General features: G+C 43.5%; 13 protein-coding genes and 1 non-coding gene across 14 annotated transcripts; 8 read left to right on the top strand and 6 right to left on the bottom strand.

Moving 5' to 3' along the window:
* Window positions 1-436: 436 nt before the first annotated feature.
* On the top strand, window positions 437-2,155 carry TFC8 (LALA0S08e05314g1_1; the record flags this gene model as incomplete). The annotated part of the gene is made up of 1 exon (XM_022771162.1): window positions 437-2,155. The coding sequence occupies one exon, from the start codon at window positions 437-439 to the stop codon at window positions 2,153-2,155; it is 1,719 nt and encodes a 572-aa protein (XP_022629770.1).
* Window positions 2,156-2,204: 49 nt separating this feature from the next.
* CHL1 (LALA0S08e05336g1_1) lies at window positions 2,205-4,679 on the bottom strand (the record flags this gene model as incomplete). Its single annotated transcript, XM_022771163.1, has 1 exon — window positions 2,205-4,679. One exon carries the CDS (start codon window positions 4,677-4,679, stop codon window positions 2,205-2,207), a length of 2,475 nt encoding a protein of 824 aa, XP_022629771.1.
* Window positions 4,680-4,941: 262 nt separating this feature from the next.
* Window positions 4,942-5,952, top strand: LALA0_S08e05358g (LALA0S08e05358g1_1; the record flags this gene model as incomplete). The annotated part of the gene is made up of 1 exon (XM_022771164.1): window positions 4,942-5,952. The coding sequence occupies one exon, from the start codon at window positions 4,942-4,944 to the stop codon at window positions 5,950-5,952; it is 1,011 nt and encodes a 336-aa protein (XP_022629772.1).
* A 9-nt stretch (window positions 5,953-5,961) lies between these two features.
* Window positions 5,962-6,117, top strand: LALA0_S08e05380g (LALA0S08e05380g1_1; the record flags this gene model as incomplete). Its single annotated transcript, XM_022771167.1, has 1 exon — window positions 5,962-6,117. The coding sequence occupies one exon, from the start codon at window positions 5,962-5,964 to the stop codon at window positions 6,115-6,117; it is 156 nt and encodes a 51-aa protein (XP_022629773.1).
* Window positions 6,118-6,876: 759 nt separating this feature from the next.
* CIP1 (LALA0S08e05402g1_1) lies at window positions 6,877-7,938 on the top strand (the record flags this gene model as incomplete). Its single annotated transcript, XM_022771168.1, has 1 exon — window positions 6,877-7,938. One exon carries the CDS (start codon window positions 6,877-6,879, stop codon window positions 7,936-7,938), a length of 1,062 nt encoding a protein of 353 aa, XP_022629774.1.
* Window positions 7,939-8,318: 380 nt separating this feature from the next.
* On the bottom strand, window positions 8,319-8,678 carry MRPS16 (LALA0S08e05424g1_1; the record flags this gene model as incomplete). The annotated part of the gene is made up of 1 exon (XM_022771169.1): window positions 8,319-8,678. The coding sequence occupies one exon, from the start codon at window positions 8,676-8,678 to the stop codon at window positions 8,319-8,321; it is 360 nt and encodes a 119-aa protein (XP_022629775.1).
* Window positions 8,679-8,948: 270 nt separating this feature from the next.
* Window positions 8,949-12,614, top strand: RRP12 (LALA0S08e05446g1_1; the record flags this gene model as incomplete). The annotated part of the gene is made up of 1 exon (XM_022771170.1): window positions 8,949-12,614. The coding sequence occupies one exon, from the start codon at window positions 8,949-8,951 to the stop codon at window positions 12,612-12,614; it is 3,666 nt and encodes a 1,221-aa protein (XP_022629776.1).
* Window positions 12,615-12,804: 190 nt separating this feature from the next.
* Window positions 12,805-13,860, bottom strand: TAF3 (LALA0S08e05468g1_1; the record flags this gene model as incomplete). Its single annotated transcript, XM_022771171.1, has 1 exon — window positions 12,805-13,860. The coding sequence occupies one exon, from the start codon at window positions 13,858-13,860 to the stop codon at window positions 12,805-12,807; it is 1,056 nt and encodes a 351-aa protein (XP_022629777.1).
* Window positions 13,861-14,173: 313 nt separating this feature from the next.
* Window positions 14,174-14,746, top strand: RET3 (LALA0S08e05490g1_1; the record flags this gene model as incomplete). The annotated part of the gene is made up of 1 exon (XM_022771172.1): window positions 14,174-14,746. One exon carries the CDS (start codon window positions 14,174-14,176, stop codon window positions 14,744-14,746), a length of 573 nt encoding a protein of 190 aa, XP_022629778.1.
* A 157-nt stretch (window positions 14,747-14,903) lies between these two features.
* RQC2 (LALA0S08e05512g1_1) lies at window positions 14,904-18,113 on the bottom strand (the record flags this gene model as incomplete). Its single annotated transcript, XM_022771173.1, has 1 exon — window positions 14,904-18,113. The coding sequence occupies one exon, from the start codon at window positions 18,111-18,113 to the stop codon at window positions 14,904-14,906; it is 3,210 nt and encodes a 1,069-aa protein (XP_022629779.1).
* Window positions 18,114-20,225: 2,112 nt separating this feature from the next.
* LALA0_S08e05534r lies at window positions 20,226-20,299 on the top strand. Its single transcript has one exon. It is a non-coding gene; the product is annotated as a tRNA-Asn (tRNA).
* A 122-nt stretch (window positions 20,300-20,421) lies between these two features.
* Window positions 20,422-21,555, top strand: HST2 (LALA0S08e05556g1_1; the record flags this gene model as incomplete). The annotated part of the gene is made up of 1 exon (XM_022771174.1): window positions 20,422-21,555. One exon carries the CDS (start codon window positions 20,422-20,424, stop codon window positions 21,553-21,555), a length of 1,134 nt encoding a protein of 377 aa, XP_022629780.1.
* Window positions 21,556-21,856: 301 nt separating this feature from the next.
* ULP1 (LALA0S08e05578g1_1) lies at window positions 21,857-23,593 on the bottom strand (the record flags this gene model as incomplete). The annotated part of the gene is made up of 1 exon (XM_022771175.1): window positions 21,857-23,593. The coding sequence occupies one exon, from the start codon at window positions 23,591-23,593 to the stop codon at window positions 21,857-21,859; it is 1,737 nt and encodes a 578-aa protein (XP_022629781.1).
* Window positions 23,594-24,866: 1,273 nt separating this feature from the next.
* Window positions 24,867-25,526, bottom strand: CFF1 (LALA0S08e05600g1_1; the record flags this gene model as incomplete). Its single annotated transcript, XM_022771176.1, has 1 exon — window positions 24,867-25,526. The coding sequence occupies one exon, from the start codon at window positions 25,524-25,526 to the stop codon at window positions 24,867-24,869; it is 660 nt and encodes a 219-aa protein (XP_022629782.1).
* Between the last annotated feature and the right edge of the window lie 156 nt (window positions 25,527-25,682).

The following is a 25,682-nucleotide window of genomic DNA, read 5'->3' on the forward strand; positions in this document are numbered from 1 at the left end:
TGAATGATTTAGGTAATAAACTGCAAAGTATGTCCCTGGACACCACTGCATGAAAAGTTAGGATGTGGAAGCAGATAATAATTATTTGAGTCTGATGCAACATTTTTCTGCAAGACTCTCATTTGGGAATGAAGATGCAAGCCCGTGAATCGCATTCCTTTAAGATAACGTCAGTGCTCCTACTTCCAACTCTACACTCAATCATTTTGCTGACACTGAAAGTAGTGGAACTCTACTCCGAATAGGGTGTTTCGGATGTTGCTGACGTCGCGCTCATGTCGTTGGCCCTCCACTATTGACGACTAGCCTTGTTCTTGGCCGTCCCTGATGGTGTCACATGATGTTTACCTGAACTTGTCTATTAATTACTGAAAACACTGGGAAGCTGTGTAACGCAGGTCTGGCAACTATGTAGCCCATTTAAGGAATCAGACTGATGAAGCTGATACGAGACCTTAAGGTCTCGAGAAAGGAATTGCAAGACTGGACGGATAATTTATCATGGGCACCTGACGGGACGCTATATATTACAACCGTTCCGGACGTTACAGTATGCCAGCCTGTGTACGAGGAATCGAATCACGACAGCAGCAAAGGTCTTTTCCATGTCAAGGAATATCCACTCCTTTTAAAAAACAAATTAGAGTTCATGCTCGCTCAGGACAACACGATGTTGAATTCGGTTCCGGATAGTTTTGTAAAACGATGCGAGGTCTCTCCTATAACAAACCTGCTAGCCGTATTGACAAATAATGGAAACGCATGTATCTTTGAAGATGATAGACTGCTTTTCGAACTGGACGAGCCTGATAGAGAGCTCAAGAACCGTACTTACCACTCGTTGGCGTGGAGTCCTGACGGAACGCTGATCACCGTTGGTAATGAATGCGGGGAAGTCATCACTTTTAAAATTACGGATGGAGCACTTGAGCTAGAGTGTGAGCACCATTCCACGATCAAGTTTATGGAAGATTCATCAGTGTGGGTTACGAAAATAAAATGGTCAGGACAGAAGCGATTGATTGCACTGAGCGACAATTCAGTTTTTCTAGTTAAGGAGGACTCTTCATTTGTTCAACTCACCGAGCCCTCCAGATTTACCGTGTTTGATTTTTGCGAAATATTCGATAATGTCGTTGTCGCCCGTATGGGCTGCGTTTTCAAATATGATATACGTCAAGAAAAGACTGAATCCATAAGCTGGAGTGGCTGCGATAAGCTCTACATCGTCCCCATCACCGGGCGTAATGCAGCTATCCTGCTCTCCTCGAAAACGAGCTGCCTCTTAGATTTAGATACGGGAATGAACATTTCGGAAGACAAATTGGTGGCACCGCATCTGGAGATCAAATTCAAAAAATGGAACTCTTATTTCAACGAGTTAAATGAATATGAAACAAGCTTGTCAATTCATGGTTTATCAGTATCAGTCGATGGGGCCTCTCTGGCACTATTGTACAGTATAGATCGTTTATCTCTCAGGTACAGAATTGTCTCTGAGCAGGTTTACAGGATATCGTTTTTACCACTGAGTGACACTTGGCAGATCAAGGCACCGGCTACTGGATTAGCTTGGTTTCAAACGTACCAAATTTATGGTCGACAACTGCCACCGACGAATTCTAGAGATGTGCGAAACTTTGTGCTTAACACTGACGGTGACTTCAAAACATATCTACAAAGGCTAATCCACAGTGAAGATATGAGTGCTGTCCAGTTTTCAAATTACATCAGTGATTTGAAGGATAATATCCTTTACAAAAAAGCTGTATATGAATTTGCAACAGCTCATTCAGCAGAGATCACGAACGAACTGGATAAGGCGTGCATTCAAGCGGTAGCGCAGATACTCGGACTCGAGAGCCCGGTAAGAATAGACAAATTTATTATGAAAAGCGAGTTGATCGAAGAATCGTTCACATCTCAACAAAGCCCAAAAACAGACGTTGTATACTCAGAAGATGGTCATATGTGGAGACGCTGCGCGGCTACATTTTTGCCACTACTTACCCCAAAAGTGAAAATCTGCCCAGTCAGTAAGTTCCGCATAATTGACGTGAAGGAGGATAGCGTGAATGACTATGGTTTTCTGACAAGAACAATTCTGGAATTGTTCAATAATCAAAGTATTTATTCGGGGACAAAAATGATCTAGCCGCTAAAGACTTATATCAATGCCGAGCTTAATACCACCTGACGAACGACTACCCTTGGTCTTCTTTCGATTTATACCAACTTGCGCTCAGCCTGAAAATCTCATCCGGGTTACTAGTGCTCGAAATTCTTTCCCTTACCCAGGTGGACAGTTTTTTCAGAATGCGCGGCGACTCATACCTTTTGTCGAGCAGATAAATATTGGCATAATCATTTGCATGTCTAATCGCTCTTCCTATGCTTTGATTGACGGCTTTCATGCATATATTTTCGTAAAATTCGCGAGCAGCAAGATTCGCATCTCTACTGTTGCCACCATTACGAATCACTTTCTGTTCTAAATGCTTTCTTCTGATTATTAGCTCACCACTGAACATGTTAGGAAAGGGCAATCCAACCATTATTACCGCACGGGCCAGTTCGTCTTGAAAATTGATTCCCTCTGATAAACGCCCTCCCACTACTGCAAACAAAATCGCACCTTCACTTTTTGACCTTATCTGATCAGAGTATTGAGAGAAGACATCGGGATTGGATGCTTCCTCGAAGAAAATTTTCTTGGCCCCTAGGCTATCTGTTATGTTGAGTCGTGTCTTCCAAAATCCAAGGACGGTTTGAAGGAATTTGTAGCTGGGCATGAAAACGACTAGCCCATCGGGTATAATGGTGATCAATCTCATTAAAAAGCTGTGGAGGTCTGTCAGCAGTTTCGGGTCTTCACGCTTAGCGAATGTGAATTCAAACTCGTTCCCAACCACGAAAGTGTTCATATTATCATCTGGGATTACATGGCCGCAAGAAAAAGTCGTGATCTGGCTCTCGTCTACGAATGGAAGTAGGTTTGTTTTGAAGTCAGACACAGGTTCCATGGTACCGCCTGCTAATAGGACGCATTTGGACTGTTGAACTATGCTCTTAAAACTGAAACTCGGCTCCAGAAGCATATACTTCACGCTGTGATCTCTGTCGAAAAAAAACTGACCCTCTGCAGAAGGATTAGTCAACGTCTTCAAAAATGCGGCAACCTTGAAGAGGACAGGCTCTCGACTCTTTTTAAGGTCAGTTTCTTCGCCTTGTTGATCGTATTCGATGAAACTGTCGATTTTGTAGGCAATCTTGGTTCTTTTCATATAGCGTTCAAGGTTGTGAATATTTAAAGTGTCAGCGTTGGTACCGGCGAATATGTCGAAGCCCTCAAATGTGCGACCATTCTTATGATTTTTTTCGATGAATGCAATTAGCAGGGCGACTAACGTCAAAAGTCGTCTCAAGTTGACCCGATTTTCTGGATTCAGACGTTTCTGAAACTTACGCATGTAGGAGTTGATCCCCATTTTACAATTGAGGAGATCCTCTTGAGTGACTTCCGCTGAGTTGATGGTGTTAATAGTATCTATGATGTTGTGCGCCTCATCGATGATAACAATAGAGTCCTTCAAATCAATACCTAGGGCATTGCGAGTACTGTCCATAAGCAAATGCTGATAAGGCAGTGTGACGATTTCCACTCCATCATTCATAAATTCACGAGAAACGTAGTAGGGACATATGTTGGTGGCTCGACCTATCGCTGCGATGTCTTCGATGTCGTGGACTGCCTGAAACGCGTAGTCTCTGAACATCCTTGCGTTTTCAAGCTCCTTAGCCCTAGTGTAAGGCTCGCATTCTTTCTTGCTTATTGCGTCCATGCAGCTATCGTTTATCGTATGGCTTGGGGACTTCGACACTTTGGCGTTGATGCAAAGCTGCTTACGGGACCCGAGCGGTACAAGCTTGATCCGCTCTTTTTCCAAAGATTCAATAGATGAAGGGAAACTAGGAAGCCTCAGTTGTGATGCGAATTGAGATAGCTGCGAATGAGTTCTTGAGGCGAAAAAAATCTTGACTGGTGAGGCAAGATTCGAGCCTGACGGCTTCTCTTCCAGCTGCGAACCCTCAACTTTGCCCAGCAAAGCCTTTACTTCCGCATCAAGCTTTGTCTTGTTATCTGCCGATTCTTCGCAATCGAGCGATGCCAATGAGGGGTCATCGTCGGGCAGAAACTTATTCTCCTCAAAAACTACCGGGATATGGGGTACCACGCGAGCTTTTTTAGAAGCAGGACAATTTCCCCCCTCAGCAGAAAGCGCGCTAGCCACATTTGTGGGAAAACGCTTGGAGTTCAAGTGTTCCTCGTATTCTTTCAATGCCCTTAGTTTTTCCTTAAGTACCGACTCAGAAAACGCTTCTTTCACCCAAGCAGGCTCGTCATCGCTATCCTCCTCGTCGTCACCTTGCTTTACGGCTAAACCTTCTTCATTCGTAGAAAGAACCTCATTGCTGCTTTTATTCAGAAACTCTGCCTTGTGATTCCTAAGCCAAGTGACTGTGGGGCATATCAGCGATAGTGTTTTACCTGTACCTGTGGGACTTTCAAATATACCTATTTTCTTGTGACTTTCGAGCAGTCTGTAGACTTGACTCATGAGCTGTATTTGAATCTCATACGGCTGAAATGGATGATTGAACTTCTCATTGGAGGCCATAGATGTTAGCCTTTGCTACTTCATGCGGTTCTCGAGACCTGTAGAAATCTGATCAATTTTTCGTATAATTACTGCGGAAAATAAGCGCTTCCTCAGTTTGATCCAAGGTATTTCGAAAACCAATGCGATAGCCACCAGGGCATATCCTATACTGTGTTAAACTACTCCTGGACAATTCAAACTTTTGATTTATTGGCAGAAAGCTACACATATCCTGTTTGATTTATCGGACGCCGCTCTTTTCGCTTGTCGTTTGAATCCAATGGCCTCACCAATTTTCGTGTCGAAGGCACATCCTGGATACTCTACACAAGCTTTTCAGACAGGCTTCAACATAGCTGTCGCCAGTGCGCCTGATCTAGCTACGATTATAGCGGAGCAGTGCAGGTTATATCCTAAGGAAGTTCTCGGATGGGCAGTTGTGGCGCTCTTATGGTGCACTGCGATGGAGCCCATCGACAGGATGGCACGACCACTTTTTCTGTTCAAATACATGCTCTACGCTTTGAACAGTTGGTTTTCAAGCTACTTGCTCCTGAGATATGGCTACTCACGCTTTGACGACTCTTTTTGGGCGACTTTTTCCCGCGCCTCAAATGAGACTATCGAATCTGCAGACAAATCGTGTTCATCTCGACCCAAGCCGCAGATCACCGTGAGAACTGTCATGTCAGCGCTTATTCCACCTGAATCCATTGCATGGCATACAGTGATTCTTCTGGTAATGGCTTTGTTGATGGCCGATGTGGAAAACGGTTCTACAACAGGCATCGCCGTTCCCCAGTTTGGACGCGCAAAATCATCAATATTGACTGCACTATGGTATACACAATTGGCTACCGCACTTGACCCATTGACGGCAGTGGTCATTGGTCTAGCCCTGGCTACGTTTATGAGCTTACCGACCAGCATTGCAATGATAACTCAAATCTGCCACATCACGTGCCTCTCGAAAGTTTTGCTTGTGCCCTATCTGCAGCAGGCGCGTTTCTCACCGACGGAGTTTAGCGTATGGATACAAGCTCGCGGCGGAGTTATGTGTGGGTTTCTTACACCCTTCTACGTCTTGATGTTGTCATTGAACGCTAGTCTTGTTTCTCCGGCTTTTGTCTACGTGCTGATATTTCCGTTTGCTTATTTACTAGCTGGAATAGCTGAACCTGTTCCGGCCAATGCCATGCTCGGAACAAAAGCCCACTCAACCTGGTGTGCACGCCAAGTTCTGTGGCGCAGTGTTGTATCCAGGAACGGACCTGCTACGAGAAGCAATTGACTACAAATAATGGCGTTCACCGGTCAGTGTTTTTGCCGGACACAACGTAAAGAAGATCGTCGCTCTACTTTATCGGACGGTTGTCGTTGCTCCCTCTCTTCGTCTAAGGTTTTTCCGTTTCCTTTACTGCGATGTTCTCTCATGCACATGTACGTCGAGAACTGACGCACGGTTGTTCCCTGCATATGCAAGCTATTGCTTTTAATTTTTCCAAATTTTACGCGTTTGGGTTTCGTAATTAAACTGAAACGCGTAAAGCCAAGATGGACGGTTACCCAGCCCGTCACGCGGCATTGCCTTTTCCATCTTTCACCGTTCCAATGTTCTATTTAAGCTTGATATTGGCAGAAATGGCGTTGGAAGGAACTGAACAAACCCAGAACTCATAGAAACAAGATTCGGAACGTCACACACTGGCAGCAAGAGCGCTGTAGTCAACTTTGACAAAGAGATTGGTGTTCTATAGCGGAAGGAACATTTCACTGGAACGCGTTGTTTGGGAAAAAACAAGTTTTTCAACGGATATATTATTATTAACGCGTGGTTTTATATCACAGCAGACATTCTTACGCGGTCGATAGAACGAAACGAGATTCTCGACTGCTTACAAACTCAAAGACATTTAGGACATCTAGGACAATCATCAAAGCCCAGACCTTTAAATCATCCCCCGACCACATCTTCTTTGTTGAAGTGTGCTGCATAAATCTTACATTATTCGCGCAATTTAGTGAAAAACGTTTAAAGCGGGCTCAAAAATAGGAGTTACATTATTTGAACCGTCGAAAAGACAATTCAATCCAGACCCAGCTCAAACTCGACCCAAGAGGCATATTAGCACATCACCAACACACCGGATAGTCGTGCCGTCCCATAAATAGCCGTACCGCAAATCTGGCCATCCCTTATACGAACTCGAACAGTATGCTTTTGGAAAAATTCCACAACAAACTTCATGGCTCGAGGTTTTCCAAACACTCCAACCGGTCCCCCGCTACACGGGACACCACCGTTGAGCAGGACAGCCAGGATCTTATGTGTGTTGACGAAAATCCAGTGCAAGAAAACGCCCCCGCTTTGGGACCCCAGGAGCTCCGCATAAACACCCAGCTGTGCAATTTGCGCTTCGGGTGTCAGAACGGTGTTTCTACTCCCGTCAGCACTCCATCGGCTCAACCTATTATGCCGTACATGTACATGAGCCAAAAACGTCAAGACAGTGTCGCATCATTTGCGAGTTCAATATCCGACCTACCAGGCTCTGTTAGGCCATCAGTATCAACCTCATTCTCTCCACAGTTCGTCCGTCTTCTCATGGACGTGTATCAAGATATATGTTCCGATCCAACCGCCACTCCTTTCGACATCAACAATCCGCCTCCGGGAATACTCAACAGAGCCGCCAAATTGGCTGTGTCGAGAGCTGAGGAAAATGGTGTTGACTATGGTCGTGAGAAAAATGCCATTCTTATAAGTGCCATTAAACAGAGACTTCAGCAGGAAGTACGCCAGGATGGATATTTGTCGCGTAATAGCTCCATGGTATCGTTACCGCCCATGCCTGTCTTCAATTCTTCCGACTTAACACCGCCAATGTCTTCGGATTACTTTAACGTACACTCCGAAGTTCCCCCTCAGCAGCCACTTTCAGCACCATTCCAGGTATCCAATTACGGCAGCAATCAACTGCAGCCACCCTCCATGCCACTAGGAGAACCCAGACCCTCGATACCGAAGACGTTACAACGGTCCAGAAACGACAGCTTTATAAGTGCCGCTGGACGAAGCCGGAGTGGCTCCAATCACATTCTTCCTTTTCAACAGCTACAGCCTGCATCATCTATAATGGAGCCCTCTTTTGCGAGATCAAGATCTGGCAGCAATGGGTACTATGCTTTGACGCCAACTAGCTCTTTCTTACCAGATTGCCAAAGGCCCATTGTGTCCAGAGAGAAGAGTAACGAATCTGCGGCTTTCGAGATATGAAACTGCTCAATAACGCTTGCGGTTAATGGAACAAGAAAAATGGCGTTTTTTGAAGAACTGGATTTTTTGATACGGACATTTTTTTTGAGGATCACAGGGACTGAGTCCACTGTTGAGTTGTAATTCTTAAAAAGCAAGAAAGCGCTAATCATTATCATATACCCAAATTACCCGAAATAAGGACAATACGTAAAGTCAACATACCTAGTCTCCCACCATCGTGTGTCAACGGCGCACCTTATAGTACTGGCAGCAAAGTGCTAGCCGAAAAGCATATATTAGGGCTTAAATCATGAGTTCTGTCGTCGCGATCGAAGCTATCGATCTTGTTATATACATGAGCTGTTGCATGAAGACAGCGTGCTACCTAAAATCACACTTCATTCGTAAACTTCTCTTTTCGGAAGCACTACCTGTTGGTCAGCAGAGCGACACTTGACCCATTCGGTGCCCAATAAACCACATTTCACTAGCAATTTTGCCGCTGTTTCGCTCGGTTGTGCCCCCACACCGATCCAATATTTCGTTCTAGACATATCGAGCTTCACATCTTTTGTTGCAATGGCGCCATTCTTGATTTCTCGCTTTGTTAAAGGCTGTGGAATAGGGTTATACGTTCCCAAAACCTCGATCGGTGTCTTGTCCCGGGCCTTATGCGAATTTGCAACGACTATATTGTACTGCGGAGCATGTTTCCGCCCAAACCTGGCCAAACGTATCCTCACTAGACCCTTGGACATTTTTTGAACAGCTTTGCACGGCTCAAAGGTCCGGTTTCCAACGTCGTTCTGAGAGTTTCATTGAACTTTACTATTCTAAAATTCTTCATGTTTTCGTCAAATAATTTCGAACGACCTGAAAAATTTTAGTAGTGTAAGATTAATCGCATCTCATCTCATCTCATCTCATCTCATCTCATCTCATCGAATCTGAATTCTAACTTCAAGTACCTCTCAAGAGAAAGGAATCTTTTGACAAAAGACTCGTTACTGAGATATCTTTGCATCAGAATGGACCAAGATGAGGTAGCTCGTTCGCTCGAGCTAGAGGATAAACTGGCCCATATTAGAGATCAGATACATTCAAAGTTGGAAAATCAGAAACATGTGGCGATCATTCTTTCCGCTGTAGAAGAAAACATGGCGGATAGCAAAGGTGATCAGCCTGCCATGAAAAATGTTGTCAACTATTCAATATCGCTTTTGGCTATTTTGTCTCAGGCAGTCGACCCCGAAACGCATGAGATTCGCGAAGCACAAATAGCCACATCAGCCACTTATTTGCTGGACATAATGTTCAGATATGTGCCTAGAAAACTTCTCAGCTCCAAGTTTGCAGAAATTTTAACCCAAATCGCACCCTGCATAACAGACGAGAATGCTGGTGCGCCGCTGATAAGACCTGCTGTTGGCTGTTTGGAGTCGCTGCTAGTTGCCCAGGATTCACAGGCATGGAACAATACTCAAAACCTTGCCATTGCACCAAGTAGAGGTCTCAGCGGTCTTTTGGAACTCTCATTGGATCCCAGACCTAAGGTCCGCAAGAGAGCTCAGGATGCCGTTAGCAACATTATGGCCAACCCTCCTGCATCGCCTTCTGCTGAGCATGTTGCCGCTCCTATGGTAGCAGAGTTTACGATCAACGCTCTTGCTGCCGCAGTAAAGGAAGCTTCAAGTGCGTCAAATAAAAAAATTCGTGCCCAAGGTGGTGTCAGTGAGATAAATTCCAAATCCATTCATGTCCTGAAGCTCTTAAAAGCTATTATTTTGAGCAAACAATGGCCTGTATCCAGGTTTGACGTTCTATGCGACCTTCTCCTTGAGGTCTCCCGTTCCGCCGACCAGTTCCTGGTTTCCAGCGCTTTGCAATGTTTCGAGGCATTATTCGAAGCTATTGGCGAGTCTGCCGAGAGCTCAGGACTCGCTGAGGATAATTTCATAAGGGTACTGAAAGTGATTCTATCTTTGAAGCCTTCGAATACAGACACTCATTTGGCAGCAGCCTGGATGGCTGTTGTGTCAAAGGGAATGGCCGTTTTTGGCTCCCACAAACCGGTGGAAACTTTAGAAAGCTTACCTGAGGTTTTCAAAATCATATCTCATTATCTCTCTAGTGAAATTTCTGATGTCTATCAAGGTGCATGCCGATGCATTGAAAGCGTTCTAACACAGGCTATTTCAGAGGAGATTCTTCTTCTGCCTCCACTTGTTGACGAAAGCGTCTATGAGAAGGTCGATGAAACCATATCGTTTCTTTCTGACATGTTTGTCGACTTTCTGTCTATAAAGTACGCACACTGTGCGCGTGAACTTCTTGGCGTTTTAACGGCAGGTCTCAAAAAGCTTGGATCGAGATGCAATCCCGATTTTTTGGCGCCAATCGAGATTGTTGGAGGTTGGAGGTCCAGCGAAGATAGCTTCTTAGAACTGCGGTCCGAGATTGAAACCGCCATAGGCGTTGCCATTGGTAGTGTGGGCCCTGATGTGGTCTTGGGCTCTCTTCCGTTGAACCTGGTCAAAGCGACCGATGATAATCCTGGACGGGCTTGGCTTCTTCCATTAATTAGAGATCACACAAGAAACAGCCATCTTTCTTTTTTCGTTAAAGAGCTCATGCCTCTAATTACAGTTTTCGAAAACAGAGCCAAGGATCTGCCTGCAGAATCTCTCCAAGGAAAAGTCTTCGAGACTGTCATCACTCAGCTGTGGTCGACATTGCCCAGTTTCTGTGATCTTCCAGTTGATGTTAGAGCTTCATTCACGGATGAGTTCGCCTCAGAGATCTCTTCGCTCCTGTATGGTAAAGTGGAGCTGAGGCCTGTAATATGTCATTCTTTCAAAAATTTGGTGCAAAGCAATTATGACTACGCATCTGGCCTGCAAGAACCAACTAGACTGGTCCAACAGCAATACCCCATCAGTGAAGCTGAAAAAACCGTAGAGTACCTAGGGACGAAAGCTTCAAACCTATTGGCCGTGTTATTCAATGTTTACACTCAAACAGCTGCAAATGCAAGGGGCTATATTTTAGACACTATAGCTGCCGTGATCAAAATCACCCCCACAGAGGAACTTGTGAAGACTTTCAACAACGTTTGTGCAATGTTAAAAAAGGCCTTCGATGAAGAGCCCTCCAAGGCCAAGACAGGTCAGCCACCTGTGAAGATGAGTGCAACACTTCTGGACCTAATTATCGTTATGGCCAGTTTCGTGCCAGAGTCGTCTTACCCTGCTCTTTTCTCGATTTTCAACATCACCGTTAGTTCTAGTGATGCTTTGACTCAGAAGCGTGCTTACAGAATCATCAACAAGCTCTCGGAAACCCCCAAAGGGTCCGATGCGATTCTACAGTACCTTGATGATATCGAGAACGTCGTCATTCAAAATAGCAAAAATGTCCACACTTCCGCCAGGGCAATGCGTCTCAGCGCTATCAAGAACTTAGTCGAGCTTTTGCCCTTGAATGCTGCAGAATTTCTGATTCAGGTTGTGCCTGAAGTCATTTTGGCCGTCAAAGAAAATAATGAGAAATCAAGAGAAGCGAGTTTTGATACGCTTATAGCAATGGCCAACAAAATGAGTAAAGAAGGTTGTGTGATGCGACTTTCGAAATTGCCTGGTTACGACCCAGCCACTCCTGACCAACCAGCGAGTGTAGCGGAGTTTTTCAAGATTACTTCTGCAGGGTTGATTGGAGAATCACAACATATGGTTAGCGCTACAGTGACAGCTTATTCGTGCCTTGTGTTTGAATTCAAGGATCAAGTTTCGACCGATATTTTAATGGATATCTACGACACAATTGAACTATACCTAACATCCAACTCTCGTGAAATCGTGAAGAGTGCCATCGGCTTTGCAAAAGTGTGTTGTTTGGCGCTACCTGGAGAACTGATGAGGTCTAAGATACCTTCTCTTCTTCCAAAGCTTTTACGCTGGTCCCATGAGCATACTGGCCATTTCAAGGCCAAAGTGAAGCATATCATTGAGAGGCTCATCAGAAAGTATGGATACGATTATATGGACCAACACTTCCCCGACGAGGATAAGAAGCTACTTGTTAACATCAGAAAAAGTAGGGACAGATCAAAAAGGAAAGCAGCGGAAGATCACAGCAATGTTCCTCAATTGGCAGAGCCCAGCAGCAAAGGTTCACGTTTCATGTCCGCCTTGGATGAGGCTATTTACGAATCTTCCAATGATGAAGCTAGTGATGGCGAACAGTCCTCAGGAAAGAAGGGTCAATCCAATCGCTTCATTGTGGAGTCCAAAGAGAATCCTCTCGACTTGTTGGATTCACAAACCCTAGCTCACATTTCATCAACGAGGCCGAAGAAATTTAACGGGAAAGCCAAGAGTAAGGGGGCTGGTGATGACATGTTTAGCTTCGATGCAGACGGAAAGCTCACTGTTCAAAATAATGAGAGTGGAAGAGGTGATGAGGATATTTTGGGCGGCGCTACCAGTGGCATTAATGCCTACTTAGAAGCTGTCCAACAAGGTCCTGTACGTGGCCAAAAGAACAAGCTTAAATTCAAGAAGGGAAGTGCAGCAGGCGGTGGCGATTTGAGTGACGATGAGAGTCGCGACCGGCCAAGCCGCGGTTTTGACCCCAAAAACAAAAAGGTAGCTAAGAAGAGAGGTGGTCCAAAGTTCAAGTCCAAGAGAAAGCTCTAAGAGACGCCACTTAAATATGTATACAAGCTGTAAAGATTGAATGCTGATTGGTTTACACTCAATTCGAGTTGAAAAGCGGAAAACTACAAAATCATTTGTAAAGCGTGAAGCGTTGGCTGAAATAATGACCGGCATTCTGTTTTAGTCCACCACTAGCACCTTTCGGGATAACTTTTTAGGCTCTGGAAATTTAGTAGTTATTAAAATCAAACTCATGATTGTCGAAAACGTCGTCAAGATCCATGTAGTCTTTCCGTGGAAAAGTGTCAGCGGAGTTGCCCGTTTCTTCAAGTTGAGCATTGGAATTTGTATGAATATCCAAAGGCATTTGTAACTCCAGTCTTTCGAAACTATCAATATCTTGGTTTACTTCTTCATCAACGAAGCCAACGTCGCTGATATCAACGTCGCCCTCACAGCCTGATAGTGTTTCATCATCAAACGACAACCGTATGTTCTCCAGCCTGGTATCCTGTTGATTTGCGATCATTTTTGAAAGCAACGCTTTTTCCTTCACTGATTTATCGTCTGTATCATCACCCTGAGGTTGCGAGGGTACGATCTCGTTACTATCCTGGACAGGGTTGGGAACTAATGTGGAGAACTTGAGACCGGGTATAGACGGCAGGGCTTTAACATCTTTCACTTCTTTAGCTGAGATCTTCTTGGCTATTTGTAGTTGTTGGTCGCGAATCAAAAAGTGGATCCAATTATCCAAATCTCCGCTTTTCATCATTTGTTCTACAAGTTCCTCTTTTCGAAGATCGTTTGCAGGCTGACTTTTACGGGTAGTTTTGTCCAGTTGGTTGATGTACTCTGGGATCATCGATAATGGCTTTGAAGTGCCTTCTCTGGGACGTAGCAAGTCTGGCGTAGGAGTTGCCACGGCACGGGCTTCACTGGGCATAGCGCTATGAAGACACCAATTTTTGAATCTTTGCATTCCGAGATCGCTCAGCAGTTCAGGATTTTCATCATAAACATCAAGCACATTCATTGGCTTCAGTAGTCCTACATTCACTAAGGCCTGGGACAGATCCTGTAGGGCAATATCTTCATATTCGTCCATTCTGCTCTGCGACAGCTTCATTACTTCGAGGGTCAAGAGCTGCAAAAAACGCACATACAAGTCCGTGAAAGCGTTTACAATCGTTGGGGGAGCCTTGTCAAAACCCTGACTCTTAAGTAACTGCAGCATTGATATGCGTAAAACGCTGAAAAAGAATTCTTTGTTAGATGTCGTCATGATTAATATCCGGCTTCAGTCTTTTTGCAAATCATGCAATTTGGTTTCTGCCACCTGGCAACTATCTCTAGTCTCGAACAGCGCTGAATGCCGTTATACCAAAACCCTTATATCTTCATAGACCAAACTCACTTATGCTTTCAACATCTTGATTCCTTGATATATTTCCAATTTTCAATCGTCCATAATTATATACGAAACATTTGTTAATTTTGACATTTTTGAATCAGCTCCAGTAACCATCTGAAATATAGGATAAACAGCAAGGCAGGCTATTCAGAGCGTTATAAAGATATCAATCGCGTTGAGAAAGATGGCCGATTTATCTTTGTATTCAGTGGAAGCACTTCTGATTTTAGATGGTGAGGGCAAACGCATATATGCAAAATACTATCATGGTCCGCACGAGGACCCAGAACAAGCATCGCAACAGCACAAGTCTGTTAAGCAGCAGCTGGATTTTGAAAGCAGGCTTTTCAAGAAAACACACAAGCAAAACGCGGACATTCTTTTTTTCGAGGATAGTTTGGTGCTGTACAAGGAATACGTGGACGTATCTTTGTATCTGGTAGGATCTGCCGACGAAAATGAGCTGGTTCTCCAACAGGCGTTGGCTGCACTTAGAGACTCACTAGAGCTCGTTTTAGCCACTGGAATTGACAGGAAAAATATACTAGAGCACTATGATATGGCAGCGCTGGTGATTGACGAAACTATCGACGATGGTGTCATCTTAGAAACAGATCCGGCCACCATTGCGTCTCGAGTCACGAAACCGCCTTCAAAGGACGTTCCTATCAACATCGAATTGAGTGAAAAAGGTCTGCTCAGCGCTTGGGGTTTTGCTAAAAACAAACTCGCCGAAAGGTTGCAGCAAGGTTTGTAAAGCGGCTCTTGCAAGTTCGTGATAAAGATTCTTTATTGCACACTTACATACACAGTTCAGGTTTACCAGTCCCCTGAAATAAACGAATAGATGTCCTGAGCGTTCACTGTGTTTATCGTGTTTATAAGATAGTACATGCAACTATTGTTCGTAGAGATTATTTGCCAGCCTTCCTGCCCTTCCCCTTAGCACCTCCTTTAGGTTTGCCTTTCGCATCGTTCTGCCCGGGTATGGTTGCCTTCAATTTGTCTGTGTAAATGAGAGGTACGAGCTCCAGATCTTTCAAGGCCTTGATATGTTCATGTTCAATAGGCCAGTCTACTTCCTTGTCGACACTCTCTTCGTCAACTTTTCTGCTCAAAAAGTGGTGGAGAATCTCATGCAAAGTTTTCGTCTTTTTAGCGTTACCAGGTTGAATCTTAACCTTGTATTTGTATTTGTTCAAAGCGGTCCAAGGAGCAAACACCGGAATCACTTCTTTTACGCTATCATTTGCTGGCACAGGACTTAACTCATTCAAAATTTTATGATAATTTACGTTCACTTTCTCTTTGGGATCGAACTTGAGTGATTGTTGTTCTTTCTGTCTTTCACGTCTTGCCTTCTTATACTCTCTTTCTTGCTGCTTCAACCTTTCTTCTTCCTCCTTGCTTCTCTGTTTTTCAGCTCCTTTGAGTGTACCTAAAACTTCGAGCCTCATTTTTTTCTCCTCTTCATCCTGATCGGCATATTTCCTCATCATCTTTTTGATCTTACCTTTCTTCCCTCTGACCTTTCTGGCGGGTACATTGATCAAAGGTTCCGAGACTTCGGAAATTGCAGCGGTAAGCTGTGAATCGGGTTTGTTACTGACGGAAGAGTCTGCTCCGGTAAATGCTGTCCGAGCGGAAGTCTGTGTTCCGTCATCATCAGTCGCGGATGAGTGTGCCCCGACCCTTCTTTCCTCACCGGCTGCCTGTTTTCCGAGTACCATACTTTCGGATGACTTCTTTCCGAGCTCGCTGTCTTGGTCGGCAGTCCACGCTCCGGGCTCAACACGCAATTTCTCGCCGATGGGGCTGCCCAAGTTCAGCTGTCCTAGCCCAGCTTTGACTCTGTCAGTAGCATCATCAGTGTTAGTTGTCTCAACTTCCACAGCGTCTTCGTCTTCCTCACCATCTGACACATTCTGTCCATTATCGTCCTCATCTTGCAGAGCATCGTGCAGATCTCCAAGCTCTCCACCTTCAGACTCAGTTAAATTAGTCTTCCACAAGAATGCGAAACCCATGACCAATGGCGAAGGAGGAAGGAACGATTTCTGCTTCTCATTTTTCAATTGAAAAATTCCAGGTGGTAAAACTTCTCCGCCATAGCTGTCAAATTTGCTCAGGTTTTTGGCAAAACACCACCAGGCAGAAGACTGGATTTTTTTGGACCAGGCAGGAGATGCTGACATACACATAATTCCTGCTTGCATCAGGGTATTTGGTGGAATTTCTGTCTCATCGGGGTTCTTTATCCACACAGTGATGTCAAAGCTGTTTGAAACAAGCACATCATTGTCTTGAATATATCTACTGAAAATCTGGTCAGATTCCGGTCCACTTTTGCCCATTAAAACCAAAAACCCCTCGCTAGAAATGAACCAATTGTATTTCTCGAAGAAATAAGGTGATCTAGTTCTGTTCAGTACATCATGCGTTTCTTTGAGCTTTTTCTTTAGATCGCGTTCAATCCGTTGCTCAATATTTTTTAAAGCTTTGTTAGCATTTTGCTCCACTTTTTTCTGCTTTTCTAGTGTTGACTTCTTGATGTCAAAGTAGTTTGATGCATTAGCATAAGCCGAGAGCGAAAGATCGACACTTACGTCTATAGTCGATTTAGGTTTGCTGCCTCGACTAGAAGACTTCTTCACACTAGCAAGGTTGGACGATGTCCCACTGTCATTTTCATCTTCATCTGCCTCAAAATTGGACAACGAACTGTCGCTTTCCGAGTCACCTGAAGACTCTGAATCCGAAGAAGAGGTATTGCTGTTATCATCAGAAGTTTCAGCACCTGTCTGACTTTCGATCGTAAGGTTGAGCCCAATCTTGTTGTTCTCTAGATCTAATGGTAGCTTGATAATCTTAGCGATGCCATTACCCTTTTTCTGCTCGTTGGATATTAACATTTCGATTGTTTTCCAGTCCATTTGTTGTTCAACAAGAGTCTTCACAGCATTCTGAGCTTCCTCGACTAGGTCTGCATTTGCAATGATAGTATGCCCCCTTAATTCATTCTTTGCTTGAACATCTACTAGAGCTTGGATTCTTTTGTCGTTATCATTTTTTGCATCCTGTAGTCTTTGCTTTGCTTGATATTCTTGGTTCTGAATGCGCAGAGCATATTTAGATGATTCGATAGTAGAGAAAAACTCATCAACTGTGTGGTTGTAAGACCCACCGATCTCCACTATCTTAACTTCCCTGTTAACACTGCCGTCTAAAAATGGGGTGAAAGGGTGAAACTGCTCGTAGACGAACTCTGTATTAGGATCTTCTTTTTCGGAATTGTAAAGAGGATTTTTCTTGGAGACGATGAACCCTGTAGAGCAACCTGAGTCTAGAATACTTGAAACTTCAATCTCAGTAGCATTAAGAAGATCGACTATTAAGCTCACACGATCCTCGAATTCCAAGCACGATGCATTGGGATTGACATCCCGCGACTTGAGGTTTCTAGAGATAAGATCAGAAGACAAGTGAGGTTCGCGAAGAAAAAGTAGCTTGTGAATAGACGGCACTTTTGACACTTTTTCAGATTTGCGAGATTTAACCGTACTTTGAGCCAAATCTTTTGCATTTTGGAGCCACTTTGCCACTTCTTCGGAAGTATAGGATTTTGAGGCCGGCGTTTCGATCGTTGTATTATTCAGAAAGGTTTCGTCAAACAAATCGTAAGTCTGTCCCACTTTGTTTTCGTGTTCATGAACAACTCGTTGCAAAGCGATGATCGTCCGCTGAGAGTCCAGCAGAATTACATTCCCGGCGCTGAAAAACTCCAGCACCAAGAAAAACTGACCATCGGCAAACGAAAGCACGAGAATTCTGTCGTTAGCCACTCTTTTAACTGTTGTCAAACGTTTGGATTTTAGGTGTTTCCGCATTTTGACCACGAAACTTGATGGTGCGGGTGGAACCGGCCTATTATATTCCGTGAGATGGATCCTTAAGCCACAATCGACTATTACATTGAGTTTAGAATCTGGTTTATTAAACTTGAGTAGAAACTGACGACTTGAATCTGAGACATTATAAATGTTGGACAGTCTGTACCCTTCCAGTTTTGGCTTGAGTTCTCTATACAAAAGCTCGATATCCAAAGAACTTATTCTCTGTTTCATGCTGACATCAATTGGAGCTAGCCTTGTTGGAAAAGAGTTAAAAGAGTCGTTTGATGGTCAAGTTCTTGCAACTTATATTTAATTAATGAATTTCGAATCTTATAGATCGAACATCGAAGAACTCTTGCTATTCGCAAATTTCTGACTGCAACTTAAGATAATCTGTGTCTAGTTATAGAAAAAGACAATTTGTTCAAGCAGAAATGCAAAAATGCATTGAAGACTCTTTGGGCTCTCCACCTTCGACGATACTACTTCTGTAAACGGTTTAGGAAAACTGTAAAAATTGTCCAGCGACTCATGACGAGCTTATTGTACCCGCCATCCCAAAGAATGAGCAATAGGGCTGACCTATAGCGAAACCAAAACGATTTGTAGACCAGCTCAGAGAATATCAAAAGTAAGTTATGCTTCTTTTGCACACCTACTCAATCGCCGCAATATTTAAGTCTGACGTTATACCACAACTCTGGATACCCAATTCACAATGAAAGTAGAACTCAGCAATAAATTGTATCATATCGAGCTTGACATGCTAAGGTGAGTTCTGATTCGAAAATGCTTTTTTTGATCTGCTTGATTTGCTTGATCTGTGCAGCGATTCAGATGACATTCACATGGGCGGCTGGGCCACCGTCTATAAGTGATTCTTGGCCGTCGGTTTTGAGAGTGTACGGTTATTCCAATGCATGCGGGCTGATCTTGATTCGTAAGCATCGACCTATTGCGCTTTTTAGGTGAGTCGTTCCTGATCATTCGCTGATAATTGGGTTTCAGCCATTCTGGCAAACGCTAGAATCTAAAATTAATTTCGCCTTCTCTCAACTCTTTATTACAACCGCGTACAATTTCTCATCTTCCCACCTAGCCGTTCTATTTCGAAAAACCCATTTCGACTACGTCATCGTCTTTTACTTGTTGGGTGACTCCGAAAAAGCATCAGCTGGTCTTACAAGGTTAGTTAACCTATAGTTACCTTTGGTGATATGTCCTTGGTGGCAAATGCTTCAAATTCAAATTGTTTGCTTTGATTTACGACTGTCACTCTACAACTTGTTCATTAAGTGTCATTTTTTTCGATATCACACCGTTCAACCAAAGTGGTGGTGCACGATATGAGTTAAAACGTACATTGTTCATGAAATCGACATGTGCAATAGACGTTGGGGAACCCAGATCGATTAGTATACGCGATCTGATTTTACCCATAAAACCTAAGGTTTTCGTCATTCGACACTTCCCTGAATTACAAATGCTCGATAGGTAATTACTTGAGTAGAGCTTGGTTCGCTCTTCTGATAATGCTCGATAAAGTAATATGACATCAGTGTTGCCTGGCCTATTTTCTGCACTTGGGTACCGAGTGTACCGAGTGCACTCTTCTGTGTCAGAAGCCGTCTATTTCTGTGGCATACTCGTCTCTGATTCGTTGCAATTGTCTTTTCTCTGTAACACGGTCTCCTGTATAGTCAGGGCCTTTAAGAGTATATTAAAATGACTTGAATCAGGTTCAATGGGTCTTTATTTCTCACAGCCATTCTTTTTCGGCCCGCTGTGAAACAGCGCTACACCTTAAGTGGAACGCGTCGTAGACCATTCAAGCAATCAAAAGACCTTTAATTCTTGATTGTACGACTCTACGGAGCCTTTCTGTCTCAGCCTTTACCATTTCACACAGACCGTAGAGAAGTCTAACACTGCCCTCTATTTTATTTAGAATCCGCATATTGGGTTATCGAATACCAGAGTATCAAGATTCTACAAAAAGGTTTTATTTTATCAGACAGAATAAAACATCCAACGGTTCAAACTTAATCAAGGTCTACTCATGGTTCTTTACTTGTCCTTTACTTGTCCTTTTTCGCATAACAGAAAATATTGAACATCAGCGTGACAACCTGCCTTCTATAATTTTCAGTTGTAGCCTTCGAGGGTTCGATCGCATTGAGATCTAGCAACCTCCTTCAAGCTTCTTGTCTCGTTGCCATGCCGTATTTGAAACTTCAGTCGTCTCGTCAAATTGCAGTAGCACCTTACCTTCTTGTTATTTCAAGATTCCTGACATTGAACTATGGTATCATAATTGTTTGTGACCACTGTTTTATCATATAGGACTTCGTGGCCAAGCTGGTTAAGGCGTGCGACTGTTAATCGCAAGATCGTGAGTTCAATCCTCACCGAGGTCGTTATTTTTTAAAAATCTCATAAAGTAAGTCTTATCAAAGATGCAATGCATTGTCGTCTCAAGAAGATAGAGCTCACGTCTAGCTCTTCTCCATGAGACAGTATTTTTTTTGGAACATTATCGATGAATGGCAATCAGCTCAGAACGATAGCGAGCCTGGCGAATTTTATCAGTGAAAACCCTAATGCTAAGTTGATTTTTTTGGTTGGGGCGGGCATCTCAACAGCTTGTGGAATTCCCGACTTCCGGTCTCCAGGTACCGGGTTATATGACAACTTGGCGAAACTGAACCTGCCTTTTGCGGAAGCCGTTTTTGACATCGATTTTTTCAAGCAGGACCCACAGCCGTTCTACACCTTGGCGAAGGAGTTATATCCAGGAAACTACGAGCCCTCCAAATTCCATCACCTTATGCGTCTGTTTCAAGACAAAGGTCGCTTGCATAGAGTCTACACACAGAACATCGATACTCTGGAGAGAAGTGCGGGCATTCATGCTGAAAATTTGGTGGAAGCTCATGGATCCTTTGCCCACAATCATTGCATCGACTGTGGTATAGAATATCCACATGAGCACTTCAAAAAAGCGATATTACACGGCAGCGGTAAACTTGCTCGATGTACAAAGTGCAATGGCCTTATTAAACCTAAAATCGTATTTTTTGGCGAGAATCTGCCGTCGCACTTTTTTTCGACGTGGGACGATGATCTTGAGATTATGAATAAGGACTACATTGTGATTGTTGCAGGTACATCCTTGGCTGTTTACCCGTTTGCCTCGCTACCCACCGAAATACCGACTTCCGTAAAACGAGCCTTGGTAAATTTGCAGAAGGTTGGTGATTTCAAGGCCAATCCGAGAAAGTCAGATATCGTTTTTAGTGGACCAACGGAGCTAGCTGCTGAAGAATTAGCGAAGCAACTGGGATGGCAGGAGGAATTCCAAGAGCTGGTTGAAGCAACTTTGAGGAAAGAGACGAGGGAAGAAGACCAAGCTGTTTCCGAGTCATCGCACGATGTGGAGCAACAATTGAGCAATGTCGTAGAAGGCCTAGAGAAAATAAGTCTTGAGGGTACAGGAGGTCGGTCTCAAGAAGCAGAGGAGTCAAAAGTTGGGGCGCAGAGGGAATCGGAAGCACTAGAGGGGGAGCGCAAGGAAAGTTATACACAAGGAAGAGAAAAGGAGAAAGCGATCGGAGTTGATAACACTACGGTGCAGGAGAAGGAAGCAGTTACGATTATACATGCAAAAAAATAGATCGGACCGAATGCTTACAACGGTTAGCTTGCGCTGGCGAATATTATTGTCAGTAGCTAGAACCCGAAGTGGGTGTTAATTTTGGGCCGTTCGATTCTATCTCGGTTGCATAATAACTTAATACACATCAGTGAATCAACCCCGGCCTCACGATGATGCAGTATGTAGAGCGAATTTGAGAACCTTCCCATTGGAGCATTTCTCCCAGGGTGACAAAATATGATTCAATTAGATATAATTCCAAACTTTTGAGAAGTAACTACCATCAGAATTATCCTTCTATTTAACAATGCTAATGTTTTTAGTCACCAGAGAGAATCAAATGTCCAATGTATGGTCTCATTCTTTGCGCGTCCTGGTAATCAAATGCCAATGGTACCTCTTTACTCAGGTACAAGGCATTGGTACATACATAGACACCACAATCGAATCCATTAGGTTGCTGCGGACAATCTTCATGAATAAGTTCAAAATCACCACCCAGTGTATCTTTGCTTTCCTGACATAAGTAGTTTTGGAGATCTTTCAAAATTGCGAAACTCATATTGTTTGGTCCGCTCGAAAGAGAGTCCACGTAAGATATCTTCCGATTTTTGATGTCGATGACTCCAAGCGCCCAATGCGATTGGTTAAGATTGATTGGTGCAAAGATTTTGTCCAAGTTATTCACATCTGCTTTCTTCTTTTTCATCCATCTTCTAACACCTTGATAACCATTTCGCGACAGTGTGGTGTAAAAGTATGAATTAAATGCAATCGACCTTGCAGTGGTGAGCTCGATATGCTTCATGAAAAATTCGATTATTACGTCATTGAGCCACCTGCTTGGTGCCAAAGTTTTGAAATCGTAAACTTTCAGCTCGATGTTATTCTTGTTCATTATAATTCCATTGTCAGATCGGCGCAAAGTGTTTTTCACCACCTGCAGATCTTCAGGCGTGAGGTCAGGAACTAAGGTCTGAGGCTTCTCACGGAGCTTTCTAATTTCCTTTTGTATTTTTTCTCTTTCCTCTTTCAGCTTCCTGTAGCTTTCAAACTCTTCCTTGAAGGTCAGCACTGATGTGTCGAATTTAAAATGGCGATTTTCTAAACGTTCGCTTTTCACTTCTCTTGGAGATATCCGCTGTTCTTTGACAATAATGAGATCGTCATTGGTAGAAGCTCCAAGACTTTTGTTGAGAATTTCCTTGACCTTTTCTGTCACGCTTGACCAGGATTGTGATGATGATGGTCTATTGTATTGTTTGAACTCCTGTTTTCGCAGTAAGAGCTGTTCGTTTTTATGGCTTTCGATGAGATCGGGCGCCTTGTAATGTCCATTGTATATCATCCGAAGATACGATATCTCCTCGGTTGAGTTCCTTGCCGTGATCTTTCCCCGGTACGAAGAATCGCCAGTTTTAGGCAGTCTCTTCCTGAAGAAGGCGCTACCATATGGAATGTTTTGAGTCGTCACAGGAGATGATCCAGAGTCTACAAAATCCCAATGCATTGGATCTTTCTTTGTAGAAAAGAGAAGGACACCATTTCTTTCAGGAGTTATAGAATTTTTTAGTTTTTCCTCCAAATTTTTCGAGCCGCTCGATTTGGACGGCGTATGAGACGCATTGTTTATGAGAGTGCTGGGCTCCTCTATAGTTTTCGATTTTTTATTTGGACTGAGCTTCAGCTCCGAGTGCTCTCTTTTGATGTGATTCTGGTCTTGATTGCTCGGGAGTTCTTCTTCCACATTTTGCGAGCCAGAAAGACCAACTATCGCCATAACAGCTTTCCCAGCATGGAACAGAGCTGCCCTCATGTCACGGTAAAAATCGGATGGTTCCGGAGAAGCGTCCGAACCATGGTCACTTGAAGATTGAATTATTAACTCATCTTGTCCATGCGGTAAATTTGGCCTCTCCGATTTCATCTTTCTACGCGGACTAAACACTGTAGGACCATTTGCGAAAGAGAACGTCGTTAAATTCGAATAAGTTGGCCTGTGAAGTTCGATCGGTTTTCGCCTCTTGAAGTTTGCCGAAAAATCGGGACTGCGCATTCAGCTTTCAATTCCAGCTGAACCAGGTTGGAGGCTATCAAAAATAGGCGACTGAATTGAATTCGAGTCAGTTGAAAGTTCCCAAGTATCGGGCATCGGGTATCTTGAGTATATATATCCTTATTACCTTCAAATTATAGTCTGGACTGATCATGAACCACGAAATGTAAAGCTTATAGCTATGAGTTTCGAAACAAGGGTTGTCATATTCCTGCAGCACAAGGCCAGCAAGACTTTAAATATCTTTGCAGTTTAAAGGTTAACCTGTGATACTTTTGAGCCGCTACTCATTGAGTATAAACACCTTTGATGAACGACACCGAGTATCACGTGATCAGATCCTGATGACTGGCGCCATGGATTAGAAACGACATCATGTCTACCTTGCATCTGAGTTAAGCGCAGCTTGGTTGTAATTGTGCCCCATAACGTTTTCTGTACTTTTGAGACCACTAGAGTGAATATAGTGCGATCGTTGTGCTCGCACTTTACTCAGAAAAATTCATTTGCGACTCAGCTACCTTTTTCCTGACGCTGGCCATCATAGCGTATAAGAACACATTAGACTTGAGGATGTGCTATGTTCTATCGCATTCAGTTCTAAAGTCGACTGCCGAATGAAATTGAGTTGATTTTCGCCGCTTCCACACTTAAGTTTGAGGCAACAGAATTTGAAGCGAACGACATAGCTTCACCAAATGCCCTTGGAGCTTCTCTTAAAAAACAACTTGCACTCCGACCATACGGACCAGAAAAAAAATTGTGACAACTGCATTGCATCTAATCCGGTAGTATCACGCTTTGAACTGAAGTTTTGGAATTTAACATGGTCGAACGTTCGTAATTCACACTTTGTCGGTAGATTAATAATATTAGCTCGGTGCCATGCAAACTCTGGAATGCTAAAGGATCACTCAAATTAGAAAGTGCGACGTAAGTTGGGTTGAAACAAAACAATGTCAAAATCGACAGCGACAAAACGATCAGAATTATAGTACCTAAAGCAAATCAACACATTGTAACGAGTATTATTTCTCAAACTGTCAAGGTCTTTTTAAAAGTGTCATAAATTCCCATATCCCTTCGCTCTCGCCGTATCGATCAGTAAAAAAATGACGACAAATAATAGAAATCAGTGGTTTTCAAGCTACTCATTTCTTCACGATGTTCGAAAAAACCGAGTTGTGGCCTTTAAAGTTCCTGAATTGAATCACTTTCAAACAACACTAAAGATGTTCTAAGATAACTTCTGAGAGGTTCTCAAAAACCCACGTTACAGCAACGACTTCAAAACTTCTGCTTGCTCCTCTCCAACAAGTTCTACGAGTTGCTCAAAACCTGAAAAGGGCTTATAATCTGCGTATTCGAATCCAGGGACCACGACTTCGCTTATTAGTAGCCCGTTATAGAATTCCTCATTTGTTAGCAAAAAGCTCGCCTTCCACACCCCTCCTGGAACAACCCATTGAGAAACTTCGCCATTTGCATAGTCGAAGCCGACTTTGAAACTTTTGACTTTTCCGTCTGGATATATCAAAACGTACTGGCCCCTCCCACGTTGTAAAATGTGAATATTACGACTAGTGTTCATGATCATTTTTGAAACAGGAGCATCAGGCGTCAGCAAATAGTAGATCAGCGTAGAGAAGTTTCTTTCACTCTTATATTCTGGTTCTTGCGTTGATGTAGGCATAACACTCGCTTGGTCGCTCTGACCTTCGTCAGTGTTGTCGTTTCCATATTTCAGAACGAATGGAGAACGATCTGTCTCTTTGAAGTAACCGTTTTCAGCATGCTTGACAAGCCCAAAGTTGTTGATCAGCTCTTGCAACGGTTGAGGCGGTTGTGTTGCTGGGAACTGAACAAATAACGGGAACTCGATAGTGGACTCCTGAGAGCCGTCAATAGTGGCAGATTCGAAAAGATTGGACATTTGATACAAGAAGCTAGGTCAAATTCGAAAGCCAAGGAGATTTCGATGGATAGAATAGACCAAGGGTGTCAGTTATGTCATCTTTACAGTCTAAGATCAATATAGTTACATTTGTCCATCTATTTATTTACTTCGTACGGAGCTATAAGTGAGTTG

This window comes from Lachancea lanzarotensis, scaffold LALA0S08 (assembly GCF_000938715.1).
Source record: "Lachancea lanzarotensis genome assembly LALA0, scaffold LALA0S08, whole genome shotgun sequence".
In the NCBI taxonomy this organism is placed as follows: domain Eukaryota; kingdom Fungi; phylum Ascomycota; class Saccharomycetes; order Saccharomycetales; family Saccharomycetaceae; genus Lachancea; species Lachancea lanzarotensis.